At 45.0% G+C, this 21,879-nt stretch overlaps 1 protein-coding gene across 1 annotated transcript in view; it reads left to right on the forward strand.

Moving 5' to 3' along the window:
- Positions 1–21,879, forward strand: part of LOC144168832 (cytochrome P450 3A41-like) — a 63,011-nt gene that overhangs the window by 35,629 nt on the left and 5,503 nt on the right. The window contains exons 7-12 of the mRNA XM_077697817.1: positions 4,141–4,271; positions 8,795–8,882; positions 10,800–10,869; positions 11,306–11,414; positions 12,373–12,461; positions 20,266–20,406. Coding sequence (XP_077553943.1) covers positions 4,141–4,271; positions 8,795–8,882; positions 10,800–10,869; positions 11,306–11,414; positions 12,373–12,461; positions 20,266–20,406 — 628 coding nt within the window. The remainder of the gene's footprint in view (positions 1–4,140; positions 4,272–8,794; positions 8,883–10,799; positions 10,870–11,305; positions 11,415–12,372; positions 12,462–20,265; positions 20,407–21,879) is intronic.

The raw sequence follows: 21,879 nt of genomic DNA on the forward strand, positions 1-21,879 counted from the left end.
AGCTCTAAGCTCATTTGATTGATTTATTTATTTTTTATTTTTATTTATTTACAATACCCTCAGGGCCAAAAGGCATTACAGAGGGGAGTGGTTGAAAAAGGAAACACAAACGTTTTACAAAATGCAACTGTGAATCTTACATTCAGCAAAAGTTCCTAATTATACAGTTATACAGTAAAATAAATACTGTACAGGAACAACACAACATCAGGTAATACAATAGTTTGATGACCTAAGTTACACATAATTAGCTAACGCACTTTTGAAATGAAGGTGATTTTCAATGATTGCCGCTGATGCGGGAAGGCGGTTCCAGTCCTCAGAGGTGCGTGGTATGAAAGACTGAGAGAAAGCGTCAGTTTTGCATAGGGGCAACCCGACTTTATGGGAATGATCCAGGCGAGGTGAAATATAACTAGGAGCCAAGATAAGACCGTCCCGTAGCGATGGGTGATGAAAGTTTGTGAAACAAGTGGAGACGGAATATTTTACGACGGGATGAATGTGAAGGCAAGTTAAGGCTGGATTTCATGGCTGTTATGCATGCTGTCCGGTTGTAATTACAAAGTATTAAACGAGTGTAGTTGTTCTGTACCATTTCAAGAGAGTGTATTAGGTTAGCATGACTAGGATCCCATACTGCAGCGGAATATTCAAGTTTAGATCCTACTAGTGTAGTCTAAAGAAGAAGTTTCAAGGAAGAAGGGGCCGTTGAAAAGTTGCGGGGTTTAACGCGGCAACGCTGCACAGGCGATGAGACGCGCTGTAGTGGAGGACCCTTGAATAATTTTGAACACCTGGGAATCTTTACGTGCGCTCAAATCTTTACACACGGGTGTTTTTGCTTTTCGCATCCATCACAAAAGCAAGCTCTCAGTTGCGGATATACTGTCCGCCTACATTGTGAAATATGCACACGAAAGTGCCAAGTCACGTTCAAGTGTAGCATGCTGTACAAACTTGGGAGTGCCGCGGTCTTGTCGACTGCAAAGCTGTTAACTCCACCGGCAGGTGCTTTTGTAGTAGTTTTTCTCCATTACAAGAGTTGTTTAAGGGGTACCAACTGGTTATAGTGCTAGAGGCACAATTGGTCACTGTTGCTTGAAGACACAACTGCGCCTTGAAAAAACGTCTTAGCTTAAGGTATTTGTGCGTTGACAGAGCAGAACGACCTACCCAGCTCTCTACAACAGGGATGAAGGCCATGAACATTACGAGGAAGTCACAAAAGTTCAGTACAAATTACTAAGCTAAACAACACGATCTAATGAATCCAAATATGGTAATTTTCCCGATCTAACCGGAAATTTCAGACTCCCTCGCAGATGTCTATATAGCTCAGTGCTTTTATGAACTAACAAAACAAATTCAGCGCCATTCCTTATTTAACGATGTATTTACAGAAACAGACACCTTTAAAAAGGTGCAATTTCGAATGGGTTTCGTCAGATAGCCACGAAGATTATTGCGCCACGCCAGAAAAAGAATTAATGCGTCTGGTTTCGTTTTAACGGAGCTCAAAGAGATAAACTAAGCAGTCTCGTGGCCGCAGACAACGACGGTCAGGGAAGCACACTTGAACGGAAAGGGCGGCATCATTCATGCCACTTTATCTAGAACTGCGACGAAGAAAGATAACTTCAAGACCAGTCCTCGCACGAGACGTTGGAGGGAGCCCTGTTTACGTAGTTCGAGGATATGAGCGCCAAGAACGTTCCGCTCAACGTGCAAGTGGTACAGCAAAAAGCGCTTTGGTTCAAGCGTCTGCTGGGGCGTGACGACGTCAGGGCAAGCCCTGGCTGGCTTATGATCTCCACCGCGGTCTTTTAGCGCATTGCTGAATTGTGGGTAGGCGAGCTTTGCGGCCGCTGTAATTACGACGTCATGGTAGGTTCCGGAATGCACCTCCCTGTAGACGTAGAATTAATGGAATGAGGTGTTTGTAAACTGAGTACAGATTTTACGAAGTTCTTTATTTAACAAAATATTTCGCGGTTCCCGTTGACTTCGTTATATTGCATTTTAACAGTATTCCGCTATGAAGAGGGAGATGACTAGCGAAGCTACGCGAATGCCACAATTCAGTAACTATGCATTATATACCGCTTATCAATATTATATCGCACGCTATATTCTCTGGAAGTGATGCCCTTATTGCTAGTTTTATAAATGCCCTTGAAGGTTTCCCGGCAAGGAAGACGACGGCTGTCGCCACTAGAGTACAGTAGACACTTGATAAACGGAACTTCAAGGGACCGAAAAAATTAGTTCCATTTAACAGGAGTTCCGCTCACTGAGATAGATGTGTGAAGTGCAAATTTATGCGTGTACGGACTTTTATTACCATTTCATGGAAATCTAAGCACTGGAAGGTGAGTGTAGCCGATAGTTGTTTTAAAAAGCGCGAAAACTACAAGATGTTTAGGCACAAAATTCACACAGATGATTGCGCAACAATAAGTAGCTGTGCAGTACAATATGCATCAATTATTTTTGTTTGAGTCCTTGCCACTGTATCTTCACGGAGGCTAGATGCCTCAACATCGCCAGTGCTTACGAACCACCGAATTTAGAAGACGGTAACGCGGTTATGAAGTGCCACGATGGCACGGACGAGGTGGCGGGAGCTGACCACGGTAAACTCCGCGCCTTGAATAGAGACCGAACGACTGGAACAAGAACTGCGATGATACAGTTGTTGCACTAACAAGGCTGACCACGAACGATACAAGGCTAACGAATCCAACGAGACTAAAAAAATATTAAGGAAGAAAAAAAAAAACAATGACTAAACAGCCAGAACCGTCAAAAGCTGATTCTAATGCCAATGGGTTTCACAAGCAGCTCCATTTCTGGTTCCGTTTACACGGTGACGCTGAAATCCTCGTTCCGATTACAGAGAGTTTTTTTACGTTATGTGAATACAAAACCAACCAACTTACAGGCTACTGTTCTGTTTTAGCGGCCACTCCGTTTAAGAATTGTCCGCGTATCGAGATTGTACTGTACTTGAAAATCGCCGATATGCAAATTCCTATAAGCTCCGTTTCTCGTTGCTTCCTCCTACACGTGCTGCATCTTGCCGTCCGACAGTGTACCCGTGATCGGCAGATAGCTGTGCTGGTGTTTGCTGCGTCTACTGAAAACTTTGGTGTGTCAGATTTGCTCGTGGTTTTCTTCTAGGAGGTGTCTTTGACCTTTAGTGGCAAGTCCGTGGCTGTGCCGTGTTCATTTTTTTTTTCTTGGCTTGTTTTGTAATGCGATAGCAATGGATAGGCCACATCGCCAAAACCGTTTGCCGTTTGTTCCCGGACACATGCGCGCGAGAATGACATAGAACAAACAAGCTCGTGTGGAAAGGGGTGAGGCTGGTGAGGTTGGCTGCGACGTCACTGCGTGCGGGTCTTTGTTAGCTCGGCCGATGTGGCGAGGTCGGGGTGGCGGCGGCTCGAGCGTGATTTGCGTTTGTCGGCGTCCTTGGCACGACTCCGGGATTTTTATCACAAATTGCGTCCGAAAAACACCCGATTTCGGGCTTCTCAATCGAGGACAGTCCTCGCAGAACGCATTTCGGTGCGATAAAAATCCCGTATAATCAATATAGCAGTTAAAAAGCCGATATACTAAAATTTGGCAGTCATAGAAGCAATAACCTACGTAATTAAAATGTTCCCCTTCCCTTAGTTGGTGCTTGTATATTAAATAGGTTGGACACCAAAAAAGGATCCGTCCTCTACTCATAACCGTACGTGATACCTTGTTCCAGGAATAACTACTCCGTACTGTGTATTCGCATATAAAATCGAGGATCCCCTTCAATGTAATGAATATATCGTAGGGCAACAACGAAATTGAAAGGCATAGAAATATGTAGTTCAGTTTTCATACTAAAATTAATTTCTAGCGTTTATAAAATTTGCTTAATTGACGAAAGCATGGTAGACCATGGTAACTATACCTGTAGTTTTAGGCCGATCTTCAACTGTTTATGGACACAGCGCGAAGAAAAATTTAGACGAAACTGTTGCATTTGATTAAAGTGGTTTAACAAGTTTTCGAAGTCTGATGTTGAATTCGTTACGTTATTTTTGCTATCTGTTCGCTGAAACATCCCCAAACGCCCCGCACGCTTTTTTATAGAAAGCACGACAACATTGGGACCATTGATAAGGCCTTTTTACTGGTTATGTTTTGCACTTGGAGAGTTCACATTCGCCAATATGACTCTGCACACGGAAAAAATTGTCGACATGAGGAAGAAGGACCCTTCAGTATGTATCGCCTCCTTTGAATCCACTCTCCTATCAAGGGCTAGAATTATGTTGAAAAGGACGTTAAAGAACAGTTGGTCGCACCTTTCAATGGTTGCCGATTATTCTGCAAAACTGCGCCAGTTTTTCTGAATTGCGCAGATTCACTCGAGTGACTGGACCGCAATCCAAAAGGGGTCCATAAAACGTCTGCGCGCTACTGACCGATGGTATCCACCGAAATGGCTGCCGGAGGGAGTATGTCGTGTTGGTTGCCACTCTTTTTTTGTCCCATCCTCTTTTTGTGCGGGTGCCGCGTCGGGCCCTTTCGCTCTTTTCGTGGCTATAGCCGGCACCGACGCCCCACTGATGAAACTATCTTCCGCCCCTTGGCTTTTACGGCGGATTGCTTGCCTTTCTCCATCTAACTATATTTCTGCGCACGGACGAATTCTTTTCGCGGAAATTTCCCGGCTCACGTACCCCTCTCGGAAAGTATTTTTGGGGACCCATAGAGGTGTTGCAGTTAAACATCTTTGCTGTAATATGTACGCTGTTGGGAACGTATTAAAATTGCCAAATCGGAGGGCAGCTTCCTTGGATGACTGCATAGATACCCACGCAAAGCACCAGCAAGACAAATCACGCATAATTTTTTTCTGTAAACTGAGCTTGGCGCACTCTGAAATTGTAGCAAGAACATGACCTCCATTCAACCTTATGCACGGATATATCGGTGAAGAAGAAGCTATTATGATGAGTTTACTTTACTTTAGAAAAATTACGATCTCCAAAGTGCAGCAGCGGTTGGTTTTGTGCTTGTCATTGTCCACATTACAAAAAACACAGCCGAATCTCCGGGAATGAAAATTTCCGGCGTTGCGCAGGTATATGTCAGGCTAATAAAAGCTATAACGGACCCCTGTTCCTAGGCCTAGAACCCTTTTGGCAGAGTGGTCAGACGTAAAAACTGGACATTGAAATTTTTTTTCCAGAGTTTTGAAAGGATGGGACGCTCTAGACTTCGTTTTCGGGGCTAATTGAAGGTAGAGTGAGAAATGTAGAAACACGTGGCTTCGGGTTGTTTATTGCCTTGTTAGAAATTACTTCCTACGAAGCTGGCCTCTAGTTATTAGACATAACGCCGCTTGTGCTGAAGCGAGTATCGTACTGGTATTCGTAAAACACACATAATAAAAAAAACAATATCAAGCACTCATTTAATGTAACACGAGTTCACTTCAGTCATGAATTTACGAGGCCGTGGAAGAATATTGCAAAAGAATGCCGTTGTCATCAGTCTCAATGTAAGTGCTGGTTTTACAATGTCCCCCCCTCTCCTCCCCCCCGAGGAAAGCGTCTCGAGCGTTCGCATTGCGTGAACACTCCTGCATGCGGCCTTAGGGGGCTAACGACGCTCTTCTTTAACTTCTTTAATATAGTTGCTTCTTATATATTAGACACTGCGATATGTCGTTTCAGGGCCAGTTTGACCTTTTAATTTATATCATTTTTAAGGACAAACTATTCTGTATATTTTCCTAAAACTAATTAAAAGCACGACGAATTTCCTCGAGTAAAAAAGGGGTTACGAACACTGTTTTAGTTATTACTTACTCTGCTTTCGGGAACAAATCCTGTACAAAACGATTACGTGTACAGAACGATTATTGTGAAGCGAAGCGTTCAGCAATAGACGGGGCGATGCGACACCAGCAACGCAGCTCTCTGGCATTGATTAATTTTGTAGTTTAGGAAATGCTAATTTAGGGTCTTTAAAAACAACACCCTCAAAGCTTTGTCTGGAAAAAGCAGCAATCGCCTCTACCCAATCATTGAACGTGGAAACAGTGCTCCCTCACCGGGAGGACATTTTATGATTCTGTTTGTACTGCCCCTCTACTCCGGTAAAGCAGACTTAAGCACAATTTCCCCCTTTGCCAATGAACGTAATTATACGCCTCCAGCGCTGCCCGTAGGGGCGCCACTGAAATACCTCTAGCGGCCCGGTTCAAAAATAGCCGCGGGAGGCTCCGGCCCGATCCGCCCTTGACGCCGCAGCTTTTGTACGTTCACAACTCACATTTAACGTTTGTATGCCCTGTAAATACATATGTACGTTGAGAAATCACTCTGTTTGGAAATGTGCATTTAGGAGAGTGTTAATATTTTTTAATGGTCTTAGGGCCGTATTATGAATCCCTCCTCCACTCAATTTGGTCCCTCCATTCCGCCCAGGAGAAGATTTTTCGATGCTTATGCATGGGGAAATCGATTTCAAGGGTCCCCTCCCATGGAGGCTCGAGTGAAGAAAGGACTCAGAATACGAGGGTTAGTGTGGTACTTCGGTCTGTGAAAGCACCAGGTGTGCGTCACAGGTTGGAGTCGCGAAACGTGTAGCCGATTGTAATTCCACTCCCTTGAAATTTACTAACAGTGTCTCCGTAAGCAGCGTTTCCTCGTATGGTGATGCTACGGCTGCGCACTACGATGTAAATAGGGTTTGTGTGTGTGTGCGCTTACATATTCTAGCAGAGCTCTCATACCTGGCAAAACGTCAGTTTCGTTTGCCGGCATCATACCTCAGATATTGATCACTACCGTTGACGAGCGAATGAGGCATACATTTTAGGAACACTCTACGAAAGAAATGCGATAGATAATGCATAGTATACTTGTGAAACAGCACACGACTAAAATTTAAAAATGAGTCGTCTTGTCCTGAGGCGAGGGCTCGCCAAAATTCGTTACATTCATCCTCTGCGAGCAGCGCAGAGACAGGCTTACGGGGTAATCCGCGTCCGCGTCTAAACTATTCTTTGGAACTGCGTCATATGACGCAGAGATCCTGCAGAATCTAGCAGAAACTGAAATCAGCGGCCCTTATCACGTACCGGCTTCTTCCAACGACCCCTTTTATCGCTTGTGAACTGCCTACCCTGTCCACCCAGTGATGAGCTGTTCGTTGACGTCGAAAAAGAAAAGGAAAGTGAACCCTCAGCTTGTGTGTATGATTGCTAAAACGTGCATTACTTTATTTCTCTCGGCATTTGAACGCAGCGATAATTAACCTTCCCCATATCTCCTTCTCCCCCCCTGTATTGCGAAATAGCAGTGCATTTCGCATCTAGTTATTCTGGTGAGTCCTATGTTGTGCTTAAGTTTATACGAACGTGTTTAACATTCCCCAAGATACTTTTTTTCATTCTTGTACGAACTATTCTGTTTCTTCCGTAATTGCAGCCCATTCATTTTCCGTGGTTTCATTAACCCACCATTGTTCTTGCTATAAGGCGTGATTGGGCATATATTTAATGACTCGCAGCCTCTGAATGTACCTAACATTTTCGATTCGCTTATATACCCATTAAAGCACAAGTTGCTGCCACGTATTGGGAATCACATCCCCGAAATATTTTTTTCTGTGACCTCCATATTGGAAACAGAGCTGCATTTACTGAGCGCGCTGCAAAACAAAACGAACTTCTCACTGTGGTAATCTCTGGTCTAAACGACACGACAATCGAATTCACTTGTGCCTGGAGTGTTTAGAGGTGACAGTGTTTACATGCTGCAGCGGTCACCGACACCCGTAAGAGCGGCCAAGAAACGCACAGAACTGCCTTCCTAGTCAGCTCGAGCGCTTTACCAAGGCGCAGCTGTTTTTTAAATGTCCTAAACGTACTGTTTGCTTACAGACATCACCGGAACAAGTTGTTTATGGCGCGGAAAAGCAAAGAGAAGCGAACGAGAACCGAAACACTGCATGCGCCCCTAACAGCCACGCAGATCTCATCCCGTGACCGCCGCGGAGAAGCGGTGGCAGGCGGCGCAGCTATCACGGAACTCGAGGCGCAAATCTCGGTTGAGATGGGGGGGTGCAGTCGAAGAGACGGGGTGCATTCAGTGACCCCATGCTGCGAGGCACCAATCGTGGTCATTACTAATGTACATCGACCACGCCAGTCTGTTGATTTGTAACGTGAAAACTTTGGCGGGTTGGTGATGCATGTTGAACCACACCACAAACGACGAGACAAAGGACGATAGCAAGAGGACACATGAAGTCAGCGCTTCATGTGTCCTCTTGCTATCGTCCTTTGTCTCGTCGTTTGCGCTGTGGTTCAACATGTTGATTTGTAGTCCTATAATCGACACCCAACTGTGAACCATACCTTCACCAAGCTAACTTGTTGCGCTACGCCATTTAATTCATTGAACGTTTGATAGGAATAATCGTTTTTTAGGAGCGGAGCAACTTAGGACCTTACTTTCTCCGTGGCTTGTCCCTTGGCATCCGTGTACACAGTGTTGCGCATGCTCGAGGAGCATTGTATAGGATTGCATAGGATTGGATTGGATTGGAGTAAACTGAATTGTTTCGGATTGGATTGGAATTGTATGTACTGTACACACGCGCTGTCACTCATTTACATGCGCGAGTTGGCAATGCCACGTGTGATTTACGGTAAGAACGATCCCCAGTGCTTCGCCCACTCGTCATGACTTACTTCGTGGAGATGCGTGCATTTTTTTTTCTCCAGCTTAGGAGGCCGGACATACTGCAAAACCTGATCGATGCAGAATACGTTGAGAGCTCATCACTAGAAGAGGATGCACAACAGGTCAACGGTACCCTGCATTCACACTGGTATTTGTTGAAATCACGTGCGCGCAGGTGTAGTGATTATGTGAGAGCGCTGTGTTCTGTTCCCTTCATGTACTTCATTGCTTTTGGCGTTCTGTGTTATGTCCAACAAAGAACAATACGTTGTAAACCAAAAACCCTTTTACGTTTTCGTGCAGCGTGGGGCAATATCCAGGCAATGCTAAGATACAGCCTCTTGAGCCCCAAAATTGAAATGCGATCGCAGCAAATGAGATAAGGCAAACGCCAATTAGACGGCCTATTGTGGCAGGGATAATAAAGACGAAGATGTCGATGAGCCGGGAAAACGAAAACGCTCTTAAGAGGCCAACGTCCGCACTTAAACGTTCCTGATATAAGGAATATTGGAATTAAGAGTTCATGAGGGAGACAGCGGGCTTGGGCGGAACTAACCCAAGTATTCTTTAAAGAAGTAAGAATAAGATGATTTCCTACAATAAGATCGTTTGGCAGAGTGTTCACATCTTCTAAAGAAGACCAAATCAGTCTACGTATTTTACGTATATACCTAATATATTCGGAATTGATACGGATTTGGAGTCTCTAGTAGTGGTATAGCAGAGAAAGAAACGGTACCAATATTTTGAAGCATGTGCACTATTTTATTACCATTCGTTTGTCCAAAATAAAAAATTTTATTTGCGGTATTAGTTCATGCTTGGTAAGAACGTCCTATTCGCATAATTTTGTTTAAATGGAACATTTCAGGAGGGGTAGGTACACACACCGATGCGGGGCACAGCCTGAACCGGTGATCACGCGGGAAAAAGTCTTCTGCTTGTTTGTACTAACGGGCGTTTGTAATTGGTACCTTGCTGAGTTGGAGTTTCACCGGAGAGGGACGTCTTACGACGCAGAGCTGCAATATTGGAGAGTTTTAGCTGACCGTTTCGGCGGTCCACTCTGGTACCGGCGGCTCGCTAAGCACATCCGGAGCCAATGCCGTTTGCCGAGAGCGTCACGCATGCGTAGCGGCGCTACCGCTCGATTCCGGAGCGGAGCGGACCATCAAAAACGGTAAGCTAAAACTCGCTATTTACTAGCCTTCCGCGTACCGCCCTTAGATGCAAAGACAGTTTCTTCTCCGGCGCATGCACTTCAGCGCTCTGTAAAGCTAAAACTGGTGATCTCGCAAATTGGTTGGTGATTAAGTGTGTGTATGCGTGGGGGTGGGGGCGGAGGTGCGGAAAATGCTTGCACGCAATCGGTGAGGCTCCCGCACTACTGTTTCCGTTGGGGGCTCCCCAGGCACCGCCAACACCATTTCCACTCAGAAGCCTGCCTTTAGACGCTCGCTCGTACTGTGAATCCCTGACAATTCTTTTGTAAGGCTCTTTCCTATTCTGACTGAAATAAATCCGGTTTCCCAAATTACAACACCAATAAACTATTTTCTAGCGCTACGTTCAGTGGGTGACGTACGTTTTGTTATGGGTATAAATATAGAAATAAGCATGAGGCATGTTAGGGTTCACTAAGCTATGTGCTAAAGAGTCCAGAAAGACTGAATTTTGCTCAAATCTAACCCAAATGAGCGCGCCCTCTGATTTAGCGGCGGTTAGAACACAGAATGGCATACGTTCCGAATGGTCGCTGATAGTGGTAACGTCGTATTCAAAAGAGATGGTGTGTGAACGATAACTTCAAGTGCAACCACAACACTAAGGGTCTGCACGGAGAATTTCGTCATCGCAGAAAGCATGAGAAACCGGATTGGGTTTGCGTCTTCTGTGAATTGTTTCCTCGCAGTAGTCATTTCAACGGTCCTATATACGCCTACACGCCGATGGCTTTGCATTTTCATAATGGTGTCCCACTTAATGTCCATTGCTTATGTTACCACAGGCTGGAAGTGCACGACATTGGATTTTCTTATGCAGGATTTTTCAAGTCTAGGGCGCTCACAATTGAGGAAATAACAACTACTGCAACTGTGGTCGTTCTTGGCGGGTAAGATAAAAACTTTGGAATAACAAATAAAAAAGAACTGTTTGCTCTCTTTGCTCAAAAAAGAAACCCAACTTGCATACAGAATATAGGGTGATTAACATGGCAATTTTCAGGGGCTAATATTTATCTATATAAAGCTAGGTTTAATTAAGTTACATAGACTCTTAACTTTCCTAACATAGTCCCAACTCCTAACATAGTCTCCTTCTAACTAACGTCCGAAATTTTATCTCAAAAAAGAACAATCTGGTGCCAGTCACACTAATGGGCCTTATTTACTGCCTTTGTCTAAATTGCTATCACGGCCAATTGGAGGGGTTGCCTCATTTTATGTGCGTAATTTTTTTGTCAAACATTTTTCTGGCATCAGTGACAAAGTCTCTGTATTCTTCAAATATTCGATTTTTCCACCACCTCAAACGAACACTTCCCGCAGGCTTGAGTCGGTGGCCACAGGGTTGGCCTACGTTATCTACGCACTCGCAAAGCATCAAGATGTTCAAGAGAAGGTTCGCGAAGAGGTTATGGAGGCCGTATCGCATTCGGTGAGTAAACTTCACAGTGTCGGATGGCTGTACCGCTCCAATATTATCACTAAAATGCACTTGCAAGAAGGGTTCTGTAACGTGTAACCTAGCATTCATTGTTGGTTCTGTAAAGCTTTTTCCTGGGCAGTTTTTGAAAAAAAATATACACAAATGTGGTTAACACTTGGTTTAAGTAGACAGACCATGAGATTAAGAATAGAGAGCGTAAACACATTGTAGACCTTCAGTACACATTTGGCGTAATATGAAAGTATGATAATTGCTTAGACCTGATCTACAAAACAGCAATATAAGAAACTTCAATGGCAGCGATGACCGAGGGCTATAATCGTCGCTGGTAATTTTTCCGCAATTCAAAGAATATCCTCACAAGCTCTGCGCTGATTGTAAAGTATTAATACTATTCTGATTGCGTTTGTAGAAATTGTCCAGGTTTCCGGCCAAGGCGCTCATCAACTTTTGAAATCCCTGCTCCACAGTAGGACGCGTGGTGCTTGGTAGCGTGCTGAAGAATTTTCATGAAGTTTTTAACAATTCGATTTGTCCCTCAGAATAATAATGTAAACCAGTTAATGCATGCTACTAGCAGCGACGTTTGTTATAGGCTAGTTGGTTCATGTTTCAGCGCTTAACGTTTAAAAGCAGAGTTTAGGTGTTCGTTGGGTGCTTTAAAGTATGTTTCTCCAGCAAATCTCCAGCAAATTCTGATGCTATAACGCATTAATGGCAGCTTTACTTTAAACTCTAAGGCGACATTAATCGAGGACGTTAAGAAGGTTTTTGCAAAACCGGGGTACAAAAATAAAATAAAAAACGTGATGAATTTGGTCGTAAGTGAACACACTGAAAATGACGGAAGCATTTCCGTATTTAGCTGAATTCTGAAGTACTTTTGTACGAGCCTATTCATCACATTGAGAATGGGGTTCAACTGAAATGTTTTTGTTATTTCAAGGGTGCTCTGGATTACAAAACCGTTAAGAAGTTGAACTACGTTGAACAGATGATCAACGAGACGTTGCGAGTTTATCCTCCAGGGCTCTTGTAAGTACTTCCCCAATAACTACATAATCACAGCACAGTGCTGAAAAATTAGCTCCCTCTGAGCATTAGTGAGAGAAATGAAAGGACAAATTGTTTCTCAATCGCGTGAAGGTACTCGCTGTCAGTGGCCTTTATTCTCATTTCAAAGGAAAGGTACATATGATAGTAGGAGTTTATTTCCACTGTCTTGACTGGCATTGGGACATCTTTGTGAGATGAATAACGGCTTACTGCCTATAAAAGAAACACTGCGACAGTTATGTAATCGGTGTCCTGGTTTTAGCTTGCTTGCTGAAGATTGAGTGTGTGTTTTATTCAGGGCACACTGCCGCCTTAACTTATATTTGTTTTGCTTTACATGGGCAGAACGTTACATTTGAGCTAAACAATGTTACATGTAAACGAGTGCAACCGTTGACACCGTTGGGAAAGTCCTTTGCCTGTATGTATATTTCGTATTCGCGGCTACTCTTGTGGGAGCAGTGCCTTCATTTAGTAACAGAAGAAATTCCTAACAATCGGCTTCGAAAAGAAACTAAAAAAAATGATGGCTCAACATCTATTGGTGTTTCACCAGATGTGTCTGACGACAGCGGAAAGTGGACTTATAATTCTGCAAAGAATTTGCTGATAAGTTGCTGCTACGCGTTATGAAACATCTCGAAAATGACTGCCTGGTTGCCAAGGTCGAATTTCTTGTCAACAGCGAAGCTGTTTGATTAGCAAATCGTTCTTTCGCGGCCCGACAATTAGACATACCAAGGAATTGCTGAGTGTGCGCACGTGAGCGCACGCCTCGCGGTAACCACCCGGCAGCTCACAAAACGAAGAAAGTTCCTAGCGCTCGTGTGTGCACGCCTCGCAGCGACAGCCCAGCGTCTCCGGCCAACGTTTGCGAAACCAAGCATACCTACTTCAAGAAAATGCCCAAGACTGGCCAAAAAATCTTCAGCGTTTGCCGTACTCGTGGCAGCACTCACTCGGAACGAAACAAACTGCAGCGTTCACCGTAATTATGGCAACACTTGCGCGAAACTCGAAAGGCACGTCAAAGCGTAGGCCCCTTCAAGTTCATGTTCAATGGCTATCACTTTCAAAATATGAAAGGAGCTTACACTTATGGCAACAATGATGGAGTAGAGGTTGTCGTGGCAGCGAAGAAGTAAATAGGCTGCAATCGTGGACCTAATCCTCCTTGATGGTCGTGAAGGTAGCGTTCCTCATCTCTACCTTCAAGCCTTACGCGTTGGTGTGAGCTTGCTTCATTTTTGTCAGCTTTCTTTCCGGTTAGCTTTGGCTGTCCGTAGGTGCTACGGCATCGTTAAAGACGTCGAATCCTTTGCTATATCAGATAACATGCTCAAAACTTTTTCCAGTTACCTGCCTGAACGAACATGCCGTGTCAGAGTCGGTTCGGCACTTTCAAACCTTCACGTGCAGGAGAATGAAGAGCCTCAAGGTGGCGTTTTAAGCTGCACCTTGTTTATAGTTAAGATGAACTCTCTGCGAAAAGCATTGTTGCCAACCATCAAACCCAATATAAATTGGCTTCAATGGCTGTGTTCGATTGGCTACGTCATCTACATACCTCTACCATGTATGTAGATGACGTTCAAAAATCTTTTAAATCATGTAACATGTCTTCATGTGAATGTCAGGTCCAGCTTGGGGTAAACAAACGTGTTCGTTGGGCTGACGAAAATGGGTTAAAACTTAACCATTCTAAAAGTACCTGAGTTGTATTTTCAAAGAGACGCGGGATGGGAGCAGACCCTGACATTTAGCTCCTTGGTGACTCTATTCCCGTAAAAAAGGAACGCAAGTTTTTAGGGTAAGTCTTAGATAAAAAACTCACATTTATTCCACACATAAAACAACTCGAGCATAAATCCCTCAAAACGATAAATATTCTAATCTTCTCACAGCAACAATATGGCGCGGATAAGCAACACCTTCTGCGTGTTTTTACCAGTTTAGTGGGATCTCGTTTCGACTATGTAAGTGTTGTGTATGGGTCAGCCACGAAAACAGCCCTTAAAATGCTCGACCCAGTGCTTCACTTGAGGCTTCGCCTCTCTTGTGGCGCATTTCGTACTAGCCCTGCCCATTCTTTATACGGAGTATGACAAATGGTGCTCATCGCACCGGCGAACCTATGTCGGCTTGTTACACACCTTTAAAATTTCATCAATCGACAACTATCCTTTCAAACCAGTTTTTAATTATACATCCATGTCCCAGATCTTTGTAAATCGCCCAAAACTTTCTCCACCTTTCTTACTCAGTCAAAAAGCAGATGTCTGAACTGGCTGTCTCCTTTTTAAATACCTATAAAACATCCTGTAGCACGCTTTTACCCCCATGGCAAGTTTGCCCTGGGCTATGGGACTTGTCAGTTGTAAACATTGGAAAAAAATAGAGTTCCAAGAAGCGGAATTCTGCAGCACATCTTGTTCTTACAAGATAAATATCGCTGTGAAGAATTTTACAGCGATGCGTCCAAAACATCATCGACCGTCTTCTGTGCTGTCTACGCTGCCAATTTTATTGCAAGTAGAACCATGAATATAAGGCTCATCAAAGCGATCTGAGGGGCTTGTTGGTGTATTGCAATGATGTAATAAAAATGCGCAAGTTAGGACGGGACAAGCGAAGGGAGACAACACACAGCACGTACTAACAAACTGGGGTTATTTTCGCGCGCATATATACTCCGTCCATCGGCACGGGAGAACAAAGGTGAAAAGAAAAAGAAAGACAACAAAGTAGCTAAAACAGATAGCTAAAACAAAGTAGCTAAACGAGCACCCCACGAGGCCCACATAAGATTTTTAGACCTAAATCTTAACTTCGCTAACAATCACGTTTGTTGGGCTTTTTCCCCAGGGTGAACAAACCGCTCCTTCCGTTTGGGTCCGCCCACTCAAAGCTGGTGAAGAGGGCCATTGCCTCCCTATGCGTTATGAATGCCTTGGGGAAATCCTGCTCGCACTATATGTCAGCAAGCATCACGCAGCAGGCGGAGCGGTTGTCCAAGTTTGGATTCCCTTCACACCTTGTCTTTCGGCTGCCGAAAAAGTACTCAAAGAGGCTAAGCTGTCAGCGCGAGGTTTGGTGAGCCCGTCGGGTGTGGTGAATTCTACTCGCAACCGAAAAGTTGCAGTGATCCTGTACATTCACCTGTTCAGCCATAACTTGAAACACATCGCCAAGCGAGCAGGGACCGATGTTGCATTCTCCGCGCCTAATAAACTGTCCAAGCTTTGTCGGCAGGTCAACGGCGCAAAAAAAGAACGAAGTGGTGGCAAAACAAAACACCAGAACAAGTTCGTTGCCTTAACAGAAGGGGTGGTTTATAAGATTTGTTTGAAGTGCAAAAACTGTACATTGGCCAGACCGGCCGATGTATTAACAATAGGCGTAGGGAGCACAGGAACAATGTCATTAATTCTTCTCGGCATTGCCGTGATTGCGGGTGTTTTCCTTCGTTAAAGAAAAAGGAGGTGCTTGCTAGGAGCCATGGCCTGCTCACAAGGGAAATATTAGAGGCAAGGGAAATTGCACGTGCGGGTAACGAGTGCATTAGCATTGCATCGATATTTTTATCTTCCAAAGAAATCGCATTTGTGGATGACAATTGACCGGTCTGTGGCTGCTTGCGTCTAAAGTGAATGTGCTTTATCTGTTTTAGCTACTTTGTTGTCTTTCTTTTTCTTTTTCCCTGTGTTCCCACGCGCCGATGGATGGAGTATGTACGCGCTCAGAAATAAACCGAATTTGTTAGTATGCACTGTGTTGTCTTCCTTCGCTTGTCCCGTCCTTACAAGCGCATTTTTATTACATCATGACATGAATATAAGCACCAGTATGTTTACGGCGCAAGCGCATGCCCGTTTTCTTATTGCAAATGATATCATTGAACAAAACATCGCTACGTCTGTCAATTATACCGACTGGTTTACTGTGGGGCAAGCATTGTCCTCCGCGAATTCATCCAAAAATGATGTCATCAATCACGTTCTAAAGACCATTATCTCTGCATATCCCTCAATTCTTGAACTGACTGTGTGTTAGGTGCCTGGCCCCTCTGGGATAGCCAGCAATTAGACCGCGGGTCAGACGTCCGCTGTTGCTGTACTTGCAAATACACTGCACATAGCAACAGTACCCTACACTGACCTCAAGCCACACATCAGAAAGCTCCTTCGCAATATATGGCAAGCAGACTGGAATACACAGACAGGCAAGTTTTACGAGCCGCGGTGCCGCAGTGGCTAAGGCGTTGCGCTGCTGAGCACGAGGTCACGGGTTCGATTCCCGGGCGCAGTGGTTGCTTTTCTGATGGAGGCGAAAAGAGCAAACGCCCTTGTGTACGAGATTTTGGCGCACGTTAAAGATCCACTGGTGGTCGAAATTAATCCGGAGCCCTCCACTACGCCGCGGCTCATCGCCTATGTTGCGTCGGCGCGGTAAACCCTACAATCAATCAATCAATCAATCATACAATCAATCAATCAATCAATCAATCATATAATCAAGCATACAATCATACAATCAATAAATCATACAATCAATCAATCACACAATCATACAATCATACAATCAATCAATCAGACAAATTACACCAAATAAACCATACTTGGGACCATAAACTACTGACACACTCAACAGACACAAAGAAGTCGCCTTGGCCAGGTTATGGATAGGCCACACGCATGCGACGCACTCACACCTGCTCACGCGGTCTCTACGACCCGTGTGTAGCAGGTGTGGGGAGGGCTTATCCGTAGTCCACATCCTAATCACATGCAAGGCACTCGACACAACAAGGCACGTCGCTTCAGGGAACTATGCCGACAGCACATTCCGCTACACTCATCCTTGTTTTTGGGTGACAAAGCAATAGTTTCTGTGGAACACGTTTTGAAATATTCGTCTGATGTTAACTTTTTAAACCTAATTTCCTATCATGCATAATCAAAACTGGCCCTAAACACCAGCATAACCATTGCCTTTATATAGATTTTACGGTTATTCTGGCTTATAAATTTTAGTACCAACTGTTTTCTGTTATCTACATTTGTTTGGCGCTCTTTGCCACAGCTGGCCTTGCGCCAAATAAATCCAACCACCGCCGTCTTACTGACACAATTTCGCATTTAATTGTTCATTTGTGTCAACAAATAACTGTTCTTGCCGCTCTTTGCCCTTGCTGGTCTTGTGCCATTAAACTCAAACCATCATCATGACCAAGAACCATGCGAACTAACATACCGCATGATTGGCCCACGCGTACCACACTCACGTCCATGCGAACGGAGAACGTCTCCTATTTCTTCTTTTGGGAACACTATCCTTCCCCGTGACAAGACGAAAATATCGCCAACTTTGCGCAGGACAAGCCATCTCGTATATAGACAATCTTAGATGTGCGAAGATTTTTGGCGGGAAACATCAGACAGCAACATAAAACTATGAAAGATGTCGGGAAACATGCACCCTCTTCTGGATGACCTGGCTATCTCAAGTGGAAAACAACTCGGACATTACATCTTTCACTTCTGTCCAGACAGGAGAACTAGCTTTAAGCTCTCGTTACATCTCGATAGCATCGCGTTTCCTTAATATTGGCGTTAGCTGAGTGACCGGGCAAGAAAACAAGCTACTTCTACTGACCTTCTGGAATTTGCGTACCACTTTTGGGCGTGATCTACCATCAGTTAACCGCTTTTTTTTGAACTTTTACCATTTCTTACCCCCCAGAAGTCTCATCTCTCTGTCTCTCTTATAAAAAACGTAAACGTTCTGCCTGCCCAAGACATTGGAAAATAAGCACTTTAAAACCCTGACACTGCCGCCCCCTCCTTCAAGTGGACCAACACCCTGAAGTCGCAACCTTTCATGCCCACATCTTAAGCCACAAAAGGGTAGATTGCCCCCTTCTTTCCTGTGCTGCGACGATTAAAAAGCGTGGCCAATAGCCTGGCTCTCTTCTCTCGTCTTGAGTGCTTGGAAAGCATAAGTCGGAAATGCAGCCACTCCCTTCTACAACACTCCCAAGGCGTCGAAGCAACAGTATCAATTCGTAAATCTTAGGGCCCAAACGTAGTCTTCATGTACAACTTTTAAATCGTAATCTTTTTAAAGTGAAACCTTTTTAAAGCGAAAGCTTTTTTTAGTAGGACCGATGGCTTTGTGTCACAATACTAATGATGTTCCTCAAAGATAGGTTGGTCGACCGAAAAGCTCTGATAATATCTCTGGAGACACGGTGCGTGCGTGAAACCGGGGTTTCAGTTTATAAAAACGGTTACTTGAAAGACACGAAAAAGGAGCTGTGCTACATAATTTAATAAGCGGATCGAACATGAAGGAGTAAAACAGTGTACCTTTATTCAATAAACCACGTTTCGCTATTAATTAGATCGTTCGTAGATGCGTTTACTGAGTACGAGAAAACTCGTCGCAAGGGATCGTTGTTTCTTTTGGATTCGGGTTGCAGAAGGTTTGAAGATCGATTCGACGCACTGTCCTTGTATTGGACGACGCTTGGGGTGGACAGTGGGGTGGACAGTAACTAAACTTTAAATTTAATAAATGTCATTTCAGGTGCGCAAGAGGTAACTTGGTGGAGACCAGCTTGTGGCGGTGATAGCGCAAAGTCGGAGCGAGAAATCCTATTGTAGATCACAAATGTTGTCGGCAGCCGTGGGTACAGTTCATTAAAACAAAATTGCGTCTAAGAAACTTCGTACCACGGCGCAATAATCGCCGGTCATGCATTTCGAAATATTCCAAGGCACGTTATGAGCTACTGGGCACTGGCGTTTTACCTCTACCCCCTAAGGGTGCAGTCGCGACTTTTTGTGTTGACAGAAAACTCCCGCGAACAAATACAGGAAGTTACTGGCACCGCCAGGAATCGGATCTGAAACGAATAGAGAATTGGAGCGAGATCCCGTGATCTTACCAATTGAGCTACGAGCCCACGAGGAGACGAGGGAAACAGACGGTGCACACACCGAGCACATCTCCGGGTTTCCCCCCGGCAATCATGCTGAATGCTACGTGATAGCGTCCTGTGACCTCTCGCGGCCCTTTGCGCTCCGCCCACTGGACGTATTGCGGCCGAGTGAGCGCCTCGCGCATGCGCTACAAGTGCGTAAAAATTAAAAGGAGCCCCCACCAACGCATGGAATCTTACTTCTCCACCGTCTCCGCCGCCAATCTTGTCGCATTCATCGGCGGCGGCAGAGACGGAGGAGAAGTGAGGTCGTTCAACACCGAATTTGAGCTTGCTTTAATTTTACATCAAAAGGGTTTTCACTTATGGGCTTCACCAAAACAACTCAACCAACCACCGTTCATGAATCATGCATTGATTTACCCTAGAAATGAATATGTCTTTCAAGAAATAAAGGGTGTGGTTAAGTCCATTATTTGCACTTGGTTTTGCCTTTTTTGGAGCCAGGTGTTGTAATTGCAGTGACGTCGCATGGGTAAACGTTGTGGGTGCCGTTTACAGCTTCGCTTTCTAACTACCTTCACAAAGTAGAATTGGCGGGCATTTTTTGTTATATGCAGATCTCTTGGCTACTGAACGAATAATAAGCGCATTTTATAATTAGTGATATAACTCGTTTGTCCTTCGTTTGGATGATGGCACACAACCAAGAATGCAGTTCTTGATTAAAATGCGTTTGGAAGCGATTAGTTGTAACCATATTTCTCATTATATATACTGATCATCTTGCAAATATAGGCGCTTCACGTTCGCGCACTGATGTCGTTTCCCCCTTCCCAGATTTGTAACCCGACAAGCCAAAGAGGACTTCGAGTTCAACGGCACCAAGTTCAAGGCCGGCACCTGCTTCATTGTGTCGCAGTATCACCTCCATAAAGATCCGCGATTTTGGCCAAGCCCGGAAGTGTTTGATCCTGAACGGTGCGTCTTGGCAGCTGTATTTTGTATTCCTGGCAACACCCCAACGGCAATTTATGAAATCGTGTGCGGGAGAATGCATGTCCAGGTACCTATGAGGGCAATTTCCGTTTCTCAAGAATATGTTCTGTATTTCCTGATGGAACCAGCCGAGTCCGTATTTCACACCGTAGGAGTATATGGCTTCGTTTCTAAACATTCTTTTATATCCGCACCTCATAAGTGCGAGCAGGCTGTATGTGGAGGAAGAGCAAACCAGTAGGGCAAGTGTTGACACCCCGCGTCACAATAGGAAAGATACAAAACCACCCGATCATGATGATGATGACGATGATGATTAAAGGCCCTCCCTTTCTATCGGGGCGTCGGTTGCCCCAACAGCTTTGCCTGTGTTATTTTCTTACTTGCCCTACCCTTAACTAACCTAAAGGGTTTGCCCCGCTCCCCCCAATTTAAACGGCCATCGCTCCCATCCTATTCCTGCTCTTGCACACCTGTTAGCCTCCCCCCATCTCTTCTAAATTCGAATTCGGTATATTAACCTTCGTACGTCCCACTCTCTTCCCTGCGTTTCCTCCCCCACCATTCCAGCCGCCTCTTCACCTCTATGGCCCCAAAATTGAGGCTCCCCTTCACACCCAAATCCCAAAGACTCCGTCAACGGCCTTTCCCCTTCGTGCGGCCGTAGTCGTATCTCTGTGCAGTCCACGACAATATGCTGTACGGTTTCCCGATCCCAGCCGCAGGATACACAAGCTTCGTCCTGTTGCCTGTAGTTAGCCGTGTATGCCCATGTTCTCGGGCACCCTGCCCGTGCCTCAGAGAGCAATGCACTGCCTCGCGTGTTGCCATAGAAATTTACACAACGCCGCCCTGTACATAACGCCGCCCTCTTGAACGAGCCGGGCACAGCAGTAAGGCATGTGGTGGCCCGCGGCGGAGTAAAGGGGAAGGTAACTAATGCTGCCAAGCGACGCAGGTATATCGCTAGTAAATTGGACGAGCACAACTTTGCGTATGCAAAATTTCAGGCGGATTTCTTGAGAGATTCTTGAGATAATGCCGTGCAGTGTGGGACAGAATGGGGTTGGACAACAATTTTGTGGCAATCGGTAACATTCTCGATGTCGTGAAGCTTTAACGTGAAACGGACACGCTACTACCTACCGTTCCTGGGAAACGCTGAGGTGCGACTTTTTAAGCGTTCGAGAAGTGCGACGACCCTTTCTGGGCAGTGTGGGGCCTCGGTTTGGTAGAAGAAACCCATGCATATAACCCTCCGGCCATGGTTTTCATACAGGTGCGCAGCTAATTCACATTCGCAGAGTGGAATGACCTTGAATCTTCCCTGAGGCCTCTGCACATGAGCGCCCTGATGCGACGAGAAGCAGAAACGTAGTGCTCACCCACACGCAAACAAGATAGAAATCGGCACGGCAAGCATTCAGTGCGCCGATATTTTGATGATGCAGGCCG

The sequence above is a fragment of the Haemaphysalis longicornis genome, unplaced genomic scaffold (assembly GCF_048455015.1).
Source record: "Haemaphysalis longicornis isolate Haplotype H1 unplaced genomic scaffold, Haemaphysalis longicornis Haplotype H1 scaffold_2, whole genome shotgun sequence".
NCBI lineage: Eukaryota > Metazoa > Arthropoda > Arachnida > Ixodida > Ixodidae > Haemaphysalis > Haemaphysalis longicornis.